This window comes from Myotis brandtii, unplaced genomic scaffold (genome assembly GCF_000412655.1).
Source record: "Myotis brandtii unplaced genomic scaffold, ASM41265v1 scaffold136, whole genome shotgun sequence".
Lineage (NCBI taxonomy): Eukaryota > Metazoa > Chordata > Mammalia > Chiroptera > Vespertilionidae > Myotis > Myotis brandtii.
The window spans coordinates 2536574-2556486 of NW_005354829.1; the positions used below are offsets into that span (position 1 = coordinate 2536574).

The window sequence follows — 19913 nt, forward strand, 5'->3', positions numbered from 1 at the left end:
CCATGATGGTTCTGCACCATCCATACTCTGTGCACATTCAATTCTTTTCTTCCTAATGTTCAGTACAGTTGTAGAGCAAGCACCGAGGAAATGGCATTCACTCTTTGACCACCCTGGAAATGTTCCGTTCATCGTGCTCCCCTAAGGAAAAAAAAAAAAAAAAGGCAGCCAGACTGTGGGAACACATCGGACTCAATGCATTTTCTCAGTGGAAAGAAAAGTGGACTAAAAGGCCAGATTCTCCATCCGATTCGCTTCTTTTGCTTTTTTTAAAGTCTTCTCTTCACTTTTAAAATGGGGGGTGGGGGGACCTCAGCAATGGCATAAGAAACATTTGAACGTCACAAGAGAAAGCTAGAAACGTATAGTGGCATGTGGGGGTGGGGGGACCTCGGCAATGGCATAAGAAACATTTGAACGTCACAAGAGAAAGCTAGAAACGTATAGTGGCATGTGGTGGCTGTGAACTTCATGCTTCCTCTTCCCGTCAATAACAACCCCTTTCATTCTTGAGCGGGGCTTGGGCGCCGGGCTTTCCGAGTGGTATAACTTCGGCCACAAGATGGCACCGACCCGCAAACAAAGGAGCGCAGTGGCACCGACTTGTTAAATGCCCTGCAAATTGCCTGGCCTTCGCGGCGGCCAGGACCCTGCGGGGATGAGCGCTTACTTCCTCCACATCCTGAGTCTGTGTCTAACAATGTGCGCCTCTGCCGAACAACGTGAGGATCCAATTGCATTTCTTTCCGGAATGCCTAGGAAACGCACCCCCGAGGTGCACACCCAAGGTTAGGTGTCTGTGGGGGGAGCTCCCGGCGCATTCCGGGGGCGAGTCACGTGACCCGGGGATGAGGTGGAGTTCGGCTTTAAGGGGGCGTCTCTGCTGATCTCCATCAATCTTTAGGATTTGAGCGAGAGAAATACCAGCGGTTCTTTTCGCCCCTCCCTGCTTGCTCCCTTGCATAGCTATCCTTCCCGCTTCGATAAACAGGGGGGAAAAGACTAATCCGACAGAGGGTAAGTTTCAAGTTTACACCTTTTCAGGGACTTGAGAGAAATCGCTCATTGATGGAGTGAAGGATGGGAGAGGAGGAAAAAGCACGCGGGAGCCCGAAATGGGCTCTGGGGTCCGAGGTGGGGCGAGGAGTCTGCCTTTTTGTTCAGGTCCCGGTGCGGGCAGGTGCAAGGTGCTTCGAGAGACCGGGCAATTCCAGGACTCCGGCCGCGGTTAGGGACGTGGGTACCCGGGACTTGGCGCATCCGCAAGCCGGGCTCCTGAGGATTTCTGGACGGGATCGGAGTTCCCCTCTCCTCGGGTTCTCCGAGGGGGTGGGCAGGTGCCTAGTGGTCTTCCCCGCACCTTGCTCCTCGGCCGCATTTTTCTGGAGCCTCTGCGGGTGGCTGCACTGGAGTTTACGCGGAGGAGCCAGCACTTGGATGCTCTGGGGAGGGTGGGTTTGGCGGGCCGTCCTGCTTAGACCCGCTCCCTCGGCACGGGGGCAGGGGAGGGGGGCTCCAGCTACTCCCTGGGACACTTGGGGGTCCCTGCGACTGGGCTGGGATGGAGCCCATCCACCTGCGTTGGGCCCTCCCAAGCTGACCCTGCGCTCCAGCCCTCTCCCCCCATTTCCCAGTTCTCATCGTCTAACTCTTTAGCTGCATTGAGAACAGTGATGGTGGGAGCCTGGCTGGGTTGGAAGACTGGGCTGAATGAAGGTGGAGGTGGCTTAGGAATGAATGCCCCTGTGGTCCCCAGGTAGACTGGAGAGAGGCTATGGTTTTAAGGGCTGATGTTGGGCCGAAGAGAACTGACCCAGTGTGGACTCTGCTCGTTTGTTTTTAGTTAGATTGGATGTTTTCTGTTTTGCCAGCCTCTCATCATCATAGGCAGAGTTCTTCCCTAATAGATGTATGGCAAATGTGTGTGTTGGGGGGTGGAGTGGGAGTTAGAAATGAGGAAAACTGGGGGCAATTAACCTAGTTACACAATATAAAAACGGTGGGCGCCTAAGAGCAGGGAGTGTTCTTGGACATCCTCCTCCCCCCTTTTTTTAAGAGCTCTCAGATTTGCCATGCCCACCTGCACCCTAGGGGAAAGGGTAACTGGCTAGGTGGCATACAGGCCTGGGGAAGCGCGGAGCTTGTCTGTCTGTCTGTCTGTCTCTCTGCTTGGATAGAAACCGTAGCTGTCAGTTCCAAGACTCCAGGCTGTCTCCTGATGAAGCAAGAGAGAACAGAAAGCTATCCAGCTCAGTTCCCCACCCATGACTATCGATCAGAGCCTTTTGGTGGGTGACTGTGGTTTATCAGTCTTCCTTATTGTTTTAAGGCAGCTGTCTGTTGAACAAGCCCTCCTTGGAGAGGAAGGAACAGAGAGTTATGTAACTTATGGAGTTAAACTTGCAGTAACTTTGGGAGGCTGCGTGTGCGCGACTGATATTTCTTTTCCAAAACAGATGAGGTGAACAGCCAGTTCTGAGACCATGAACTACATTTATCTGCCGCAGGCTATGAAATGCAGAAAGCTGTGCTTTCAGGTAGTAGCAGCACTAAGAACAGCAAGGAAGGGGTGAAAGGCCAGTGTTCTGATCGGGAGGGAGAAAGAAATGTCTGTTTGGAAAGGGGCTAATTTGCCAACTGGTGAAGTATGTGGTGTCTCTATTTTGTCTGTAAATGCACATGGCAGCTATGAGATTTAACAATCTTGAATTTTTGCAGTGTCTGTAGTTGCATACCTTATTTTAGAAATATATGTTGGAATAATAAATATTAAAGTATTTTTTGCAAAGATAGTGTATGTAAATCCTTTCTCTCCTAGTATTGTTTTCTGACGATTACTTTTTCTTGAAATTATACTAAGGTAGGCTGAAAATATACATTTTACTCAACGGGGAACTGTTTTATCCAAGTGGAATGACTACCCAACAATTCACTTAGCAAAGGAGGCTTGCAAATACTTGAAAAATAGTTTTCATTCTCTTTATAGCTAAGTTAACTTCTTAGTAGGAACAATGCTATTCCCCACAGGAAATGTCCTTCAAATATAAATTTAAAGATATTAAAGAGTTTCAGTATATTTACCTAAAATCACTTGTGCCCTAGCCGGTTTGCTCACTGGATAGAGCGTCGGCCTGGGGACTGAAGGGTCCCAGGTTCGATTCTGGTCAAGGGCATGTACCTTGGTTGCAGGCACATCCCTAGTAGGGTGTGTGCAGGAGGCAGCTGGTCGATGCTTCTCTCTCATCGATGTTTCTAACTCTCTATCCCTCTCCCTTCCTCTCTGTAAAAAATCAATAAAATATATATTTAAAAAATAAAATAAAATCACTTGTAAGAAGGCTATCTTTGTAGCCCACACATTGTGATAGTTTAATAAATGTTTGCATTCATTCCCATACGTGTTGAATTTTGTCAAAGTCAGTGGATGTAAAATGTCCATTTTCCTTCCTTTCCTCTGCCAACACCTTGGTCTGCACCTTCATTATCTCTCACCTGGATGAATGCACTAGCTTCTTAATGAATCTCCCTACTTCTCTTCCCTGTTCTTAAGTCTGTTGAAAACAGCAGCTAGAGTAACAATTGTAAAACAAGTTATGTAACTTCATGCCGTTATTGAAGACTCTCCAGTAACTCCTCATCTTTCTCAGAGAAAAAGTCAAAGGCTGTCCCATGGAATAGGTCCCTACACCATCTGTTCCTCCTCTGTTTACCTTTTCCAGTGCTGTTTAGCACACCAGGTGTACAGCCTTAAGGATTTTATATTCTATCCATATGGGATGCAATCCGTGAGATCTCTGTATGGCCTCCTCCCATCTCTCAGGCAAGTGGAGGCCTTTCCTACCACCCAGGAATAATTGCAATTCCCAACAATTCTAGTTTCTCTTCCTTGCTTTAGTTTTCTCCATAGCACTTATTATCATCTGGCATAGTTTGTTTGTTTGTTTGTTTGTTTGTTTGTTTGTTCGTTTGTTTATTTTTGTCTTTCTCTGCCCACAAGACTAGAAACTCAATGAGAATGTCACAACTGTTTCCACTAAAACCATGTCTGACACAAAATAAGTGTTCAATAAGTATTTATTGGATGAATGAATTTTCTTTTAGAAAGTTTCCTTTTTAACACAAAGTGGAACATTTTTTCCTACATACCTGACCTAACTAAAAAAAAAATCTATTGGCCTTGGCTGGTGTGGCTGTTAGTTGGGCATTGTCCCATTCACCAAAAGGTTGCCAGTTTGATTCTTGGTCAAGGCTTGTGGCCAGGTTGTGTAGGAGGCAACTGATCCATGTTCCACTATCACATTAATATTTCTCTCACTCTCTCCCTCTCCCTTCCACTCTCTCAAAAAATCAATCAGAGCCCTGGCTGGTTTATCTCAGTGGTTAGAATATCGGCCTGTTCATGGAAGGGTCCCAGGTTCGATTTCCTGTCAAGGGCATGTACTTCACATGCAGGTGCCCCAACCCCAGTAGGGACATGTGGGAGGGACATGTGGGGGAGGCAACCAATTAATGTGACTCTCTTACATTGATGTTTCTCTCTCTCTCTCTCTCTCTCTCTCACATCCCCATTCCTCCCTCCCTTCCACGCTCTCTAGAAATCAATAGAAAAAATATCCTCAGGTGAGGAGTAAAAAAAGTAAAATAAAATGGATAAATAAAAATAAAAATCAATAAAGAGAAAAAAATGTATAGTCTATTGAATTAGCATCCATTCTGCTTGTAAAAAGATGGATGGAATTCAGCTACTGGTGTTAAGACTAATTCAGAGAAGAACCTGCTCCAATCATGCATCTGCTGTCAGTCAACTCATAATTATCCTTAATCTAATATTTGCAAGGCACTATGAGGTATGCAAAGTACCTACCAAAAAAAGTTTATATTATAATTGAGAGGAGCCAATTAAGGATTTGAGGGACTAAATGACACTTTGAAAGATGGGTAGACTTGGATTGGTAATGAGACAGAATAACCAGCAAGAGGAATGGCAGAGGCAAAGGTTGTAGATGTTAAAACAAGCAAAGAGCACTAGTGGACTGTGAAGAGACTGGCCTACCTGGAACAGAGCGCTCATAATGGGGTTATTAGAGCAAGGAGTGCAAAGCAGAAGAGAGGGAGAATGTAGAGGTCTTCAGGCTGAGGCATGTACTCAATAGTTCAAATCTCATACCTGGGTACTCATTCACCTGGTGATACTCAGTGAGAGGGAGCCATGAGAAATCAGAGAAAAAAGAGGACATACTTTCCTATTCAACTATTTTTACTTTTAATAATGAGAAAAACTCAATATATTTAACATTAGAAAACCTAATGTTAAATATCTTGGTAACATGAAGCATGATGCAAAGTTTTCTTGAGTTCTTTTTTTAAATTATTGTTTAAAATTGTTGATATGTTTTTACTTATTTCAGAGAGAGCAAGGGAGACAGAGAGAGATTAAACGTTAATGACGAGAGAGAATCATTGATTGGCTACCTCCTGCATACCCCCTAACTGGGGATCGAGCCCAAAACCTGGGCATGTGCACTGACCAGAAATCAAATTCTGACCTCCTCTTTCATGGGTTGATGCTCAATCACTGAGCCACACCAGCCGGGCTTCTTGAATTCTTAAGAAAGACATTTCCAAAGAATTTTTAAATTATTACTTGTTTTTTCAAGCTTTGTTTTCAGAAACCTGGAGACAGGTCATTCTCTCTTGCCTTTGGTATTCTTGAGAGCAAAATTGTGATTACCACCTAAGTTTAGGAGTCATTACAGGTTGTTCCATAGAGGAGAGAAGAACTATATTTCTAATAACATTCACAGTTGAAATCATTCCACTACTATTCCTAGTCTTAATACTTTCTCACATAATGTTAGCAACCTTTATTTTTATTACTTTTGTCTTATAAATTCAAGTTGTGGTTGTAAAATAAAAAACACTCCACATCCTAGAAAGCAAAACACTTCAAGTAAAAGTTCATTGGAGACACCACTTAAAAGGCAAACATATTGTTGGTTCATTAAATGTCTTATCTTCTTTTTAATGGAAGTAAATCTGCCTGATTTCCTTTATTGTCTTCACATAAGCGAGAAATAAACAAATTTCCTTTCTTAACATAGGCACAATGGCCTGTTAGTTAACATGAGAAATCTCATGTCATAAATTTACTTAATAATCTAGGGTAAATCAGATTTTTTTTTTCAAAAGGAGTTTTTAGTCTTTACAAAACTATGGTCTGTCATTTGTTTTGTTGGTAAAAATGCTGTGAAGGATCAAAATTATAACCGAAATTAGATCCTGCATTGTATCTGTATACAATCTAGAGGGAAGGGAGGATAGTTATAAAAATAGAACCTTAGACATCCTTTGAAAGCTTCTGACATATTAATAAACTCATACAATCTTGCAGTTAAAAAGAACGTCAGAGCTATCCTACACAAATGCAAGAACCAGAAAGTCTTACAGGTAGTAGTTATACTGTAAACTTGGGTGTGTAGACACTTGCTACATTTGCAGGCAGTTCATTCCATTTGATTAAACATTTGTTCCTCATAATGATGTGAAATTTGTTTTCTTTTAATATAATATACTTCCTTTGGTTCTACTTCTAACTTGTACATTTAGATATAATTTTCGAAGCTCAGTTTCTTATGCCAGATGCTACTCACTCAAATATGAGAAGACATCTATATCATTCCTGTTAAGTTTTTTCTGGATTACACATCTTCTATTCCTTCAACAGCCCTTCATATGACAAGGTTTCTTGATGTTTCACTGTATTAATCAATTCTTTTTTAATATATTTGTGTTAAATAATGTCTCCCTTAAAGAGAAGTTCAGTGTATGGTAGAGCTATTATTACAACTTGATCTCCACAAGAATTCTTTCATTTCTATCGTAAGGGAAAGGATTAGGTAGTTTTGTTTTTGTTGGGGTTTTTTTCTTTGCTTATTTCATGTATTTTTCTTATGTCTTAAGCTGTGCATTAAGTTTGTTGTTATATATTCATATTCTTAGTGTTTAGGAATGTGCTGATAGTACTGTTTATATTAAGATTTTGAACATGAGATTTACATACACCTTGCTAATATACAGAGCTCTCACTCTGTTTTACTGCAACTCAATGTGTAAGCACATCCAATGAAAAATTTTGAGGTTTTTTTTTTCAAAATGTTTGCACTGTGGTTACTATTTTTATTTTTTAATGTTTTTAAGATACTTCACTGTGGCTACTATTTTTAAAAGATATTTATACAAATTTCATTTTGTTTATTTATTTCAGTGTCTTCACTTTAAACAGTGCTATAACTTAGAATTCATTTTGCCTGCCCTCAATAAAATTAGTAATGCAGTTGGTCATTTTCTCTTTACAGATTGTTCAGTTCAAGGGGATGAAGAATTCAGAATAATTTTGATAAGTGGATGCCAATATGGGGAATAAGAATAAGCTGAACATTTGATCTACTTTGAAGAAACATACTGTCCATTTGTCTAAAGTGGTTGATAATAACCAAACCAATCAAAATGAATTCAACAATAGTTTTCCAGGTTGAAAATCATTCCATCAACTATAATTTTTCAAAGAATAATTCCCAGTTTTTGGCTTTTGAAATTGATGATTGTCATCTGCCTTTGGCCATGATATTTGCATTAGCTCTAGCTTATGGAGCTGTGATTATTCTTGGGGTCACTGGAAACTTGGCCTTGATTGTAATCATCTTGAGACAAAAAGAGATGAGAAATGTTACCAACATCCTGATTGTGAACCTTTCCTTCTCAGACTTGCTTGTTGCCATCATGTGTCTCCCCTTCACATTTGTCTACACAATAATGGACCATTGGGTTTTTGGTGAGGCGATGTGCAAGTTGAATCCTTTTGTGCAATGTGTTTCAATCACTGTGTCCATTTTCTCTCTGGTTCTCATTGCTGTGGAACGACATCAGCTGATAATCAACCCACGAGGGTGGAGACCAAATAATAGGCACGCTTACCTAGCTATTGCTGTCATTTGGCTTCTGGCCGTGGCTTCTTCTTTACCCTTCCTGATCTATCAAGTCATGACAGATGAACCACTCAAGAATTTTACACTTGATGGCTACAAGGACAAATACGTATGCTATGATAAATTCCCATCGGAATTTCATAGGTTGTCTTATACCACTCTCCTCTTGGTGCTGCAGTATTTTGGCCCACTCTGTTTTATATTTATTTGCTACTTCAAGGTAAGAAAATTCCTCCCTCCCTCACCATTTCCATTTTTTATCTTCTTTCGAAAGAATTCTTCATTAAATGAATGGTTCTGTTTGAACTCACTTTTTTCCCCTTCCCTCTATAGATATATATACGCTTAAAAAGGAGGAACAACATGATGGACAAGATGAGAGACAACAAGTGCAGGTCCAGTGAAACCAAAAGAATCAACATCATGCTGCTGTCCATTGTGGTAGCATTTGCAGTCTGCTGGCTGCCTCTTACCATCTTTAACATTGTGTTTGATTGGAACCATCAGGTTATTGCTGTATGCAACCATAATCTCTTCTTCCTGCTCTGCCACCTCACTGCAATGATATCCACTTGTGTCAACCCCATATTTTATGGATTCCTGAACAAAAATTTTCAGAGGGACTTGCAGTTCTTTTTTAACTTTTGTGATTTCCGGTCTCAGGATGATGACTATGAGACAATAGCCATGTCTACCATGCACACAGATGTTTCCAAGACTTCTTTGAAGCAAGCAAGCCCAGTCGCATTTAAAAAAATCAACAACAATGATAATGATCTGAAACTGCTGTAGCCTATGGTCCCAGCTCACATCTGTTTCGAAACAAGCACAACCGGCAACATATTTTATTGCCTGTTCAACCAAGGAATGGGGTTGAACTCATTGAGGAAAGATGAAGATCTTCCTGTCTTGATTTTCACTGCTTTTCTTGTAGTTGTCACAATTACATTGGGGGAAAAAAACACGTATGGGCTTTGGAATCTTCTGACAAAAGTTTTGACCAGACATCCTTGAAATGCTTTTTGTAAATTTATGCATATACTACAAAAACTTTTTATATTGTATTTGTTGGAGTGAACTTTCTTTAAAGTATTACTATTAACAACTTTAGAAGCACTACATCTGATATTCTCATTACATTGAGCCTTCTTGATTAGATTGTCACTAGATTGGATGATCCTGATGTAATGATAGGCATCATTTCAGTCTGTTACAGAGGTGACAGCATGCAAATAGCATCCAGGATGTGGAGGTAAAAGAGAGTCTATGTCTTGCATACCTATAGTCTAAAGTCATTCAGGAGTTATTTGTATTTTTTTTTATTTTAAGCAGGATTTAATTTGCTTCTAATTATCACTTATACAAGTATACTTCTCTGTGAATACAATGGGGGATTGGGTCACCCACAAGAGTTAAGTGGGAAAACAGTTCCCTAACTTTAAAACTGTTTTGGTACCCAACAATCAAAGGATTTCAAAGTAATTAGTTTGAATTATATTTATTTGAATTGATGGTCAAAGGGTTTTCCATTCTTCACAAATTTTTCAGTATTTTCAAATTGTCAAGCTTTCTAGCATAAATATACCTGCAATTCAAAAAGCATTTACAGCTTACAATGTATAAAAACACTAAGTGTATTTACCATACATCAGTGTCCATATAGTATTTCATTTTTACTTTTCAATGTCCATCTTCAAAAAAAGACACCAAGATACAATGTTAAAAGAATGTTCACACTGGCTAGCAGGGATAAATACCTGAAAGCTGAAAACACTTCATATAGCCCATGTTGATCTGTATAAACTATGTGGAGTCTTTTAAATAATGCACTATATAGAATCTTGAGTAGTTGTGTCATGTTAATACACTTAATTTCATGTATCCTGTAATCATGATTGAGCCTCAGAATCATTTAGAGAAAAGATATTTTACAGAACAAGACATATCGTTGATGTAGTATACACACAAAGTATTAAATGTATTTATTTTAGAAGGGCAGACAGTTTCTTTATTAAAATTGTTTTTGCTTTTTCTGAGTCTCTTTTGTGTTTCTCTGCAGCTTATTTTCTTCTTGTTTTTTTTTTGTGGTTTTCTTCTTCCCTCCCATGGTGTTCCCATAGCATCCTATACCTGCTTGAGAATGAAACATTTTCTACACTGTGGTATAACCATTGATGGCCCAGTCTTCCTTTGCTTCTTGAAGACAGAGGACAGTTTTACATGAGTCTATGTTCCCACTGCATTTAGCACAATGCCAGGTACTTAGAAGTTTTTAAGTATGTATTTCTAAAACTAACACATGAATAAGTAATGACCTAATTCCCTTCCTTCTCATTTATGAGCTTTATTTATATTGACTTTGTATCCTGACATTTGCTTGGACTCGTCCTCCTAAGTTCATCTTTACCAAGGAGGTGTCTCCTCTTTTATTAGTTATTTTCCCACCTAAACTAAGCACAAAGGACGACAGTGTAGATTTTAGAAACTTGCATGATTTGTCTTGTAAGTCAAGCAAATAGCAAACTTTTAATATTGAATGTAACCTGAATTCAAATTATGCCTAAGAATGACTTTTAGTTAACAAGAAAACAATTCTAAAACAAACTTTAAATATATAATGGAAAATATCATTTTTTTCTTACCAAAACCTGGAATTTTAACTATGTGTTGTTTTTCTGCTTTGAGGGTCTAACAGGAAATGTTGTCTTTCTCTGCGTAGATGTTACTTGAGAAAAGCCTTAAGCACATTTGCTAAAATGGCCATTTCTAGGATTTTCATTCAGCTGTGTAGGCTGCTGATTCCTTAGCTTTACACAATTAATGAACTGAATATCAAATTCTTCTCTTTTATCCAAACCTGTCGATGAACTAATAGTAAAGTCTAGGGTCCATAGCAGATCCATTGTAATTCATGAAGAAATAAATGCCCATGTTAAATACAAGCTACAGAACCAATGGATTTTTGTAAATCCAAGAACAAAAGTAAATTATTGACCTAATACAAGAGCATAGTTACAAGGTAACATTAAATAAAATGATCATAGCTAGAATTGTTAAACACTTAGTATGTGCTAAGTACTATGTCAAGTCCTTAAGTACCTCTGAGGATGTGTGACTAATATTTGGCCACTTCACATAAGAGGAAACTGAAGCTCAAATTGAGAAATTTGAGCTACACACTGAGCAACAAGTAGAGCAGAAATCAAATGCAGGTCTGTCTAGTGTGAGTAAATGAATCAATGAGCTGAACCTAAGATAGTTTTAGAAAATAATTTACTTTATGTCTTTACAAGTTACATTATTAGAGCATAATAATACCACCCACCTTCTTTCTGATTTTAGCTGCCATAGGAAATGGAGTGAAGTGGAAGAGTTGAGAGAAACTGGCCGTTATGATTATTTGTTTTCACAATTCCGTTTTGAATTAGAGGATTCTACTTAAAAACAGAAGTTGACTATTCATATTAGCTTTATTTATTGTTAACTGGATATTCTCATCTCCTTTTTTATTGCACAACCTTCTAAGGAAATATACATAAATGCATATTATACTATAATTTCAAAATTTGACAGCCAAATGCATAGATATTTTCCCAATCAAATTGTTTCTACACACACACAGCAAAAGTGGTAGAAAGTGGTGGATTTAAGCTGGGGTTATAAGGATAACTTGGGCCTTGTTCCTTCACTGCAATTCAGTGAGTTTATGGGCACTGCTAAGTCCTTCATCACAGCCAGGCCTGCTTTTCTCAGCAATTTAGAATTCTGGAGAATGTATTGCTCAGTGAGACACGAATTCTTTCACAGGTTCCATATTTTCTGCATCTACTTATCCCTCTGGTCCATCAAACACCACATTAGACTTAAGAGTCTGAAGCCTTCTAGCTTTCTAGGGCAAATTAATAAGATTTCCTAAATTTCTTCCATTTACTGATTCCTTTATTACATATTTGTGTGCAACACATTGCATGGGTATGAATACATACATAGAAATGTATAATTCGGCAATGATTTATTGCTATTCATTTCCTAATTTCTTATAAAAACTATCACCGTAGCACTACAACAACTATTGTTCTCCTCATTTCACAGAGAAGGAAAATGAGGCACAGAGAGGTCATGTAACTCGTCCAAAGTCACTGAACTCCTACATGACACCCAGGATTTAAATTCAGGCCATTTGGTTTCTGACCGCCTTTAACCTACACTGAAAACCTCCCCCACATGCCACACTGCCTGAATTCCCAACCCCCCACCCCCTCCAATCTTTCCATTATTGGATCTACTCAGAACCTCAATATGCAGTCCAGGCCTGCCCCAATTCTAGTCAATCTCAGACAGGTGAAAAGTAGATATTTTTCAAAGCTGTCCTCTGAGTTCTAACACACATTCCTAATTGTGGTAACTTAGGCACAGCTGCAGTATTGAGACACAGATCTCTGCCACCCAAGGATGATCAGTGCACACCTGTATTCCTTTTCTCCAGTTTCTATCTCCTCTGCCTTCCTGGTTTCTACAATCTCTAGTTTTTCTAGTTTCCCAGCCAATGCCCGAGTCAACTTCTAGGATTATTTTCCCAATAAGTGGGCAGGGTTTGAAAACTAAATGGTTCTTACCAACCTTCCTTTTTTGAGCCATAGTATTACCCTACATGGTCTCTTACTCTAGCCACTGACAGTGGAAAATAGTATGGAGTATTTTTTTCCTCAAGAAATTAAAAATAGAATTACCATATTGTATGGTAAATGGGAACATGGGCCCCTTCCCATGCTCCAACTCCCCCTCCCACCTTGTGGGAAGTACAGTGAAGGCCATCTGTAATCCGACTGTGAGACCTTGGGAACCTGGCCAGGAGAAAGGCCAAAGAGAAACTGCTTCTAGATGGGAGCATGGATTGTAAACAGCGCATGTTTTGATCTTACACAGGCCTGTCCCCTCCATCTGCATGCCCTGTTTTTCTCTGTTTTCTGTATTCTATAAAACCTGGTGTTGGGAAAGTCTGGGTGGCTGCGAAACAATAGCACCGGCCAGCCACCCCAGGTGCAGCCCTTCCACAAGCCAGATGGGACTTAGCCGTTCAGCTTCACCAGTGGCAGCCAGTGTGGTGGTAAACTTCACTGGTCGGCCACCACCTGTGCACTTGTAAGTCCAAATAAATGCATGTCTTTCACAGCCAGTCCTCTGGTTATTTCTTTGGGAATCCGGGAACGATATGCTGAGGTTTTCTGGGACCGCAGCACTTTGCAGAACACATATGATCCGGTAATCCCACTTCCAGGCACATATCCAAAGGAAATGAAATCAGTATCTCAAAGAGATATCTGCACTCCAATGTTCATTGCAGCACTATTTACAATAATCAAGGTATGGAAACAACCTAAGCATCCATCAATGGATAAATGGATAAAGATGTGATATATAAATGGGATATTATTCTGCCTTAAGTACGAGGAAATCCTATCATTTGTGAAAACATGGTTGAAGATTGAACCTGGAGAAAATTATATACTAAGTGAAATAAGCTAGGCAAATTGTTCATGGTACCACTTATATGTGGAATATTTTTTAAAAATGAATTCATACAAATGGAGAGAAGAAAAGTGATTGCCAGGAGCTGCGGGGTAAGGGGAATTCAGGAAGAAGTTAGCAAAAGAGTATATAAATTTTCAGTTTAAGATGAATTAAGTCTTAGTATAACTTGGTGACTATAGCTGATAACACTGTATTGTACAATTAAAATTTGTTAAGAAGCACTGGCCGGGTAGCTCAGTTGGTTAGAGTGTTGTCCCGATATACCAAGGTTGCAGGTTCAATCCCTGGCACATACAAGAAGCAACCAATGAATACATAAGTAAGTGGAACAACAACTCTCTCAAATCAATACATTTAAAAATTATATATAAAAATTTTGCTAAGAAAGGAGATCCTCAATATTCTGACAAAAAAGAAAGGGAAATAAAGTGATAGATATGTTAATTCAATGGGGGGATCATTTTACAATGTATACATATATTAAATCATCACATTGTACATTTTAAATATCTTACAATTTTATTCATACCTCAATAAAGCTGGAAAAAAATAAACCCATAAACCCAAGTACTAGTATCTAGACTTTATTTAGAACACTGTTAAGAAAAAGGAAGAAAACGTAATAGAAAAATGGACCAAATATTTGAACTTCACAAAAAAAGGAAATACAAATTGTCACTCAACATATGAGTTGTTCAGCGTCATTAGTAATCAGGAAAAGGCAAATTAAAACTATAATGAAATACCATTATACACCTACAAGATTGGCTAAAATGGCAATAGTGTGAGTTGCTGGTAGGACTGTAAATGGGTATAGCCACTTTGGAAAACAGTTTGGAATTAGCTGGTAAGGTTGAAGATGTGCATATCTTATTATCCTACAATTTCAACCTCAGGAACAGAATTGACAAAATCTATTGCCCATTTGGATTAGAATACATTAAGGGTAAAAGAATGTCTATAGCATTATTATTCTCAATTATCCCAAATTAGAAACAATCCAAATACCCACAGATGGTAGGATGGATAAATAATAATAGTATATTCGTAGATTGGAATATTTTATAGCAATAAAGCAAAATAAATTCTAACTCTATTCCAAATCTTCCACAGCTAATATTGAACAAATGAAAATACACAAATGATAATGCATTTTGTATGATTCTACTCATATGCTTTCCAAACAAACCACAAAACTAAACTACATTTTTAAAGATGCACACATAATTAGGGAAACTACCAAGAAAGTGATTACTGTAAAAGTCACAGCAATAGTTACCTCAAGATGGAAAGGAGCAGGATCTGGAGGAAACAGGTAGATGATGTCTCAGACTGTAACATATTTTACTTCTCATACTGGGTGTTCTCTTCATAATTATTCATCATGCTCTTCAATGATACCTTATGCCCTTTTCGATATGAGTGTAATGTTTCACAATTTTGAAAAGGCTAAAAAAATAGCTGTGTATGGGGCCAGGTAGGTGCTTAAAGCATTGGAGGGACCACTCTGTAAAGAACATGTTTTCTGGCCACTGTGCTTTACATCTAAAACTAATGCAGAATGGTCTTGAATGTAGACTATAATTGAAAAGAAAAAGAATTTTTAAAAAGCCTGCTGAGGCAGAAAATCTTGTACAAATACCATTGAACTTGAACAGCACAAGAATTTGGGGGAAATAATTGAAAAGACTAAATCACATAGGTTTGGCTTAGTAATGAAATTATATATATATATGTAATTATTAGAAACTACTAATGTGTGAGTTTTTAATTGTCATGTGGCGGGGAGTGGTTGGTGATTTTGAGGCTGCTTTTTCAGTTACAATAAAACATTTCAGATAATAATCACTAGAAATTAGAGAATGACAATACAGCTTTGCTGCTGGTGAAACTAACAATGAAGAGCCTGAAGGCAAGGCATGGTGAGGGAGGTTTTAATTAATCAGCATGCTTATTTTAGAATAAAGGACTCTCCCACCACTTCCTGTGTCCAGAGTCTATTATTGATATCTCTATGGGTGACATATCTTCCAAGACCCCGCTCCTTTCTTTATTCGTTGTCTTGAATATTTAGGAAAGGGTTTGTATTTAGCTCTGGCTGATTCTCACAAGAATCTTTCAACAAGAAGTATCTAATAAAAAAGGATAAATTAATGGATTCCTATTAAAATATAAAAAATAAAATCATAGGCAGCATGGCAACAGATTTGGTCATAAATCCAGGCGCTCACTATGTCAGGACTAAAACATATTTACACATTAAATGAGAACATTGTGAACAAGTACGCAGAAAATAGAGCTATCAACAATAATATAAATGAAAACCAGCCCTTATCTAATTTGACACTTAGAGAATCCTCCACCCTTCATCATCCAGGGAAATAGAAAAAGAACTAAATGACATATAGAGGTGTTCTTTTCAGCACCTGTAGATGATTTTTTCCTTTTAATCTTAATTCTGATTATTGGGTCATGGTTCAAACAAAAGATGACTTTTCTGAAATAAGAGCAGATTTTAGCTCTTCAACCCAGTGCAAAGCCAACACCTATTTATCACTTAATACCTGTCAAGTGCCTTACATATATGATTTCCTTTAATCCTCATAAAATTTCATATCATAGGCAAGATTATGCCCGCCCCCCACCCCCCATTCTTTAGAGGAAGAAACTCAGGCTCGGAGAAACTGAGTGTTTGCACACAGCAAACCAGAGTCAGAAGGCAGTCCCAGGAGCCTGATTCCAGAGGCCACAGTAAAACCGCTACATCATATGAGATGACAACTGCCCTCCCATCATCAGAAAGTCTCAAGAGACCCCACAGAACTTCCTGGCACTTCTGAAAATGCATCGAATGTGCTGCTTTAACGACAATCCGTAGAACAGTGCCTGGGCAGCATCCTTCACATCTGGAAGAAATTACGGCAGATTTTAGAAGCACATGATTCATTCCCAGAAATCTTATCCAGGCAATCTATTACAGCAGATAAAGGGTCAGAAACATTTCTAGAGGTCCACAGCAATGGCAAGATTTTCAATTATGAAAGCATCAGAACGCTTACTGTTGTCTCATCTGTGACTCTGCCTTCATCCCCCGAGGCTATATTCCCACGTGTCTCATCACTGCACTTTTCACATTAGATGCCATTTGTTTAGGTTTCTCTCCTCTCTACTAGATTTTGAAAACCAATAAAGCAAGGAACTTCAAATTCTTATATTTCCAGTACAGAATCTGGAATGTAGCAAACACAATAAATATTTCTAGAATCCAGGATTAAGCACTAATGTAATGTGTTAGGTGCTATAGGAGATAATTTTTTTTATGTTATCACATTTATTCCTCACAAGAATTTAACAAAGTGAAATACTCATATTAGCCTTATGCTTAAGCATATAATTACAGGCTCATGTTTAACTGCAGATAACTTGCTCAGGGCCATGTAGGCATTAATGGTGAAGTCGGAATTTGAATTCAACACTGTCTTATTCTTTAGATTTCCCTTCTCTAATTCTGTACTGCCCTGTTCTCATGCCTTAAAATTAGTAACTTTTATTAGGAAAAGTTGATCATATTTAACTAGTAGACTCTCTTTTTATATAGCTTTATGATCATTTTCACTGTTTTGGCTAGCATGTATTAATATTCCTTTTGAAATAGCTTTAATTTTCTACATGGATAATTCCTTAAGAGTTAGACCTCTTAGCCCCATTGTAACCCTCTTCCGTGTCCGCATATGCAGAGAAATGAAGAATGCTTGTTCTTTCTGGATTGCAAAGACTAAAGAGCTGAGTAGTAAAAGCAAATTCCTGCTGATTGTGTGTTAGATAGTAATATATAATGGCAGTGGAGTTACAGAAAACACAAATTCTTCTTCTGAGTTATAGCCACTTCATTTTTAATAATTCCAATATAATCCCTAGCTATTTAAGGAAACAGAGATTGATTGATGCAAAAGAACACTCCAGTTTGAGGCAAGAAGAAAATGAAAGCTTTTCATCATTTTGGAAGGCTGCAAAGATAGTGACAGACTTTGTAGGTGTGGTTGCATCTAGGATTAGCTGTTTTTATTAAAGTTATTTTTTTCTATACAGTTTCCTTCTGTATTTTGTTTTTAATGAGAAGTTAAAGGAACATTACCAGAGCTGTGGGAACAATTTCACACTTCAAGTAAGGGCTTGGGGAAAACATCCAACTATGTATTTGAAATAAAACACCCTACTCATTCTGGATTTTTTCCAAAACTCAGTCACAATAATGTGAACTTTTGAGAACTATAAAACAGTTCTCTCTGAGGTGATAAAATTAAAAATAAATTCAAAGAAAAATGCTCACCAAGAATTGCTTACCCATAGCAATTCATGGGTTCTGAGGTTAAATTATTTCTGTAAATAAAGCCAATGAAATTATGACACTGTCTAACCATTAGGACAAGATTTAGCCAAGAGCTGTTAATGGGTTCTTTTTTTTCTATTATCCCATTTACTTCCTGCTCAAACCATAAAACACGAAAGTATAAGAAAATTAAGTACAGGCCTTAATTAGGAAGGACAGAATTAGGAAGGCAATTAGGGAGGCAGAAAAATGAAACCGTTTATTCTGGGAGATAATGAATTACCCATGATTGGGGCTATAAAAGCAGAGAGTCGACAACCTCCATTTAGGATATAGTGGAATATTGAGGACTAAGTCATAATTAAAGTCTTTTTCCAAATCCAAAGATCTGTGATTCTAATGCTCATTTGTGCTCATGGCTTGTGCTTCCCTGCTGTGAGGTCATCCTACCCTCTCTTAGTTTAACTTTAAAAATATATATATTGTTGAAAGTATTACATATGTCCCCCATTTCCCCCCATTGACCTCTCCCAGCCTGCCCCCACCCGACCCCACCCCCATCCCAGGCCTTCACCACCCTATTGTCTGTGTCCATGGGGTATGCATCTATGCATACAAGTTCATTGGTTATCTCTTCCCACCCACCCATTCACCCTCCCCTACCTTCCCTCTGAGGTTTGACACTCTGTTGGGTGCTTCTATGCCTCTAGGTCTATTTTTGTTCATCAGTTACATAGTTTCACTTTTTAAGAACAGGATTCACTGTCAGCCTTTGACTCCTGCCTGGCTGGAAACCATACCTCTGGGCCCATGAGCATCTCTGTCCAGATGGCAGTTTAAAATGGGGTGGAGAGTAAAACTTCCTCTGTGCTTGCTCTTAGAATTCTATGCAGAGATTACCTGCCCTGGTCCTCCTTCAGTCCCAATCCACTTACCTATCTATAAACATAACTAGTGAGAGGAGGGTTGGGAATCAAGGTCTGGCTCCAAATCCCATGTTCCTATTGCACCATATAGCACCCATTATCCTAGATGTTTGGCAAGTGAGCAGTGGAATTTCAATTTGCTGCTGCTTGTGCTCTGGCTCAGCTCGCAGCCTGGCAAAGTTGCCTCGCCTAGAGTGTGCATAGGTCAGGGTCATGGCCAAGCCAGGTTTTCACAGCTGAAAAGATTCTCTGGCCCATCATCCAGGCTATCACTGATGTCTTCAGGGTATCAACTGTGTCCTTTCAAAGAAGTGGAACTATGTTCCTGCTGATAACATCCCACACGAGGGAACCAAGTGAAATGAAATTATGACACTGTCTAACCATTAGGCCAAGATTTAGCAAGTAAATGTGTGTGCCCCCACTGGACTGGAGAAATCACAGAGCCATTGAATTAAACTCAGAAAGTATCTTGGAAGTTTTTGAGTTCATAACTTACTTTTTAGAGATGGAGAAATGAAGACTCAGCGGAGTCCAAGTAGCACAATCCAGCTGACGCTGCTGCTGGGAGCAGGGCTCCAGTCTGTCCTTCCTACATCATGGTCCTTCCACACTCACCATGGAGGCAACTGCGGGTGAGTTACCCTCTGAGTGTGTCGGAGGGAAAGCAGGCACTGACTTTTCCACCGAAGCCAAAGACCAGCAATAACAATACAATAAGCTATTAATACACTTCTCACAAGATAAGCTGTTCAAAGAAAAGTACTCAAAACAATGCGAAAGCAGATAAGATCAAAGAGCTGCTAGAAGAAAAGAAAGTTGTAAATTTAAAGGACATTTGACGCTAAAACAGCTTAGGTTTGAACTGTGCAGGTCCACTTATATACAGAAACTTTTCAATATATACGTACAGTACTATAAATGTATTTTCTCTTCCTCATGATTTTCATAGCTCTTTTCTCTGGCTTACTTTATTGTAAGAATACAGTATATAATACAGATGACATACAAAATATGTGCTGATCAACTGTACATGCTATCAGTAAGGCTTCTGGTCAACACCAGGTTATTGGTTGTTAAGTTCTGGGGGAATCAAAAGTTATAAACAGATAACTATGTTGGGTAAAGATGAGCACCCAT

The 19913-nt window shown here is 38.9% G+C and overlaps 1 protein-coding gene and 1 long non-coding RNA gene across 4 annotated transcripts; one reads left to right on the forward strand and one right to left on the reverse strand.

Moving 5' to 3' along the window:
* Positions 1-215: 215 nt before the first annotated feature.
* On the reverse strand, positions 216-13271 carry LOC106725094. Its single transcript, XR_001360969.1, has 3 exons — positions 13238-13271; positions 9412-9417; positions 216-225 (listed from the first exon to the last, which is right to left on the reverse strand). It is a non-coding gene; the product is annotated as an uncharacterized LOC106725094 (long non-coding RNA).
* On the forward strand, positions 581-10016 carry NPY1R (neuropeptide Y receptor Y1). 3 transcript variants are annotated; one of them, XM_005860520.2, is made up of 3 exons: positions 581-1017; positions 7356-8205; positions 8319-10016. In XM_005860520.2, the coding sequence occupies exons 2-3, from the start codon at positions 7507-7509 to the stop codon at positions 8775-8777; spliced, it is 1158 nt and encodes a 385-aa protein (XP_005860582.1). In that variant the 5' UTR covers positions 581-1017; positions 7356-7506; the 3' UTR covers positions 8778-10016. The 3 variants fall into 3 exon arrangements, with proteins under 3 accessions (XP_005860582.1, XP_005860583.1, XP_014390480.1); XM_005860521.2 differs by having other exon boundaries at positions 581-788; XM_014534994.1 differs by lacking the exon at positions 581-1017 and having other exon boundaries at positions 7266-8205.
* Positions 13272-19913: the final 6642 nt, after the last annotated feature.

Bases quoted from the DNA above. Each gene is read 5' to 3' on its own strand.
- NPY1R (XM_005860520.2), top strand. From the start codon at position 7,507: ATGAATTCAACAATAGTTTTCCAGGTTGAAAATCATTCCATCAACTAT. The intron at 8,206-8,318 runs GTAAGAAAATTC...TTCCCTCTATAG, and splicing joins TATTTATTTGCTACTTCAAG to ATATATATACGCTTAAAAAG.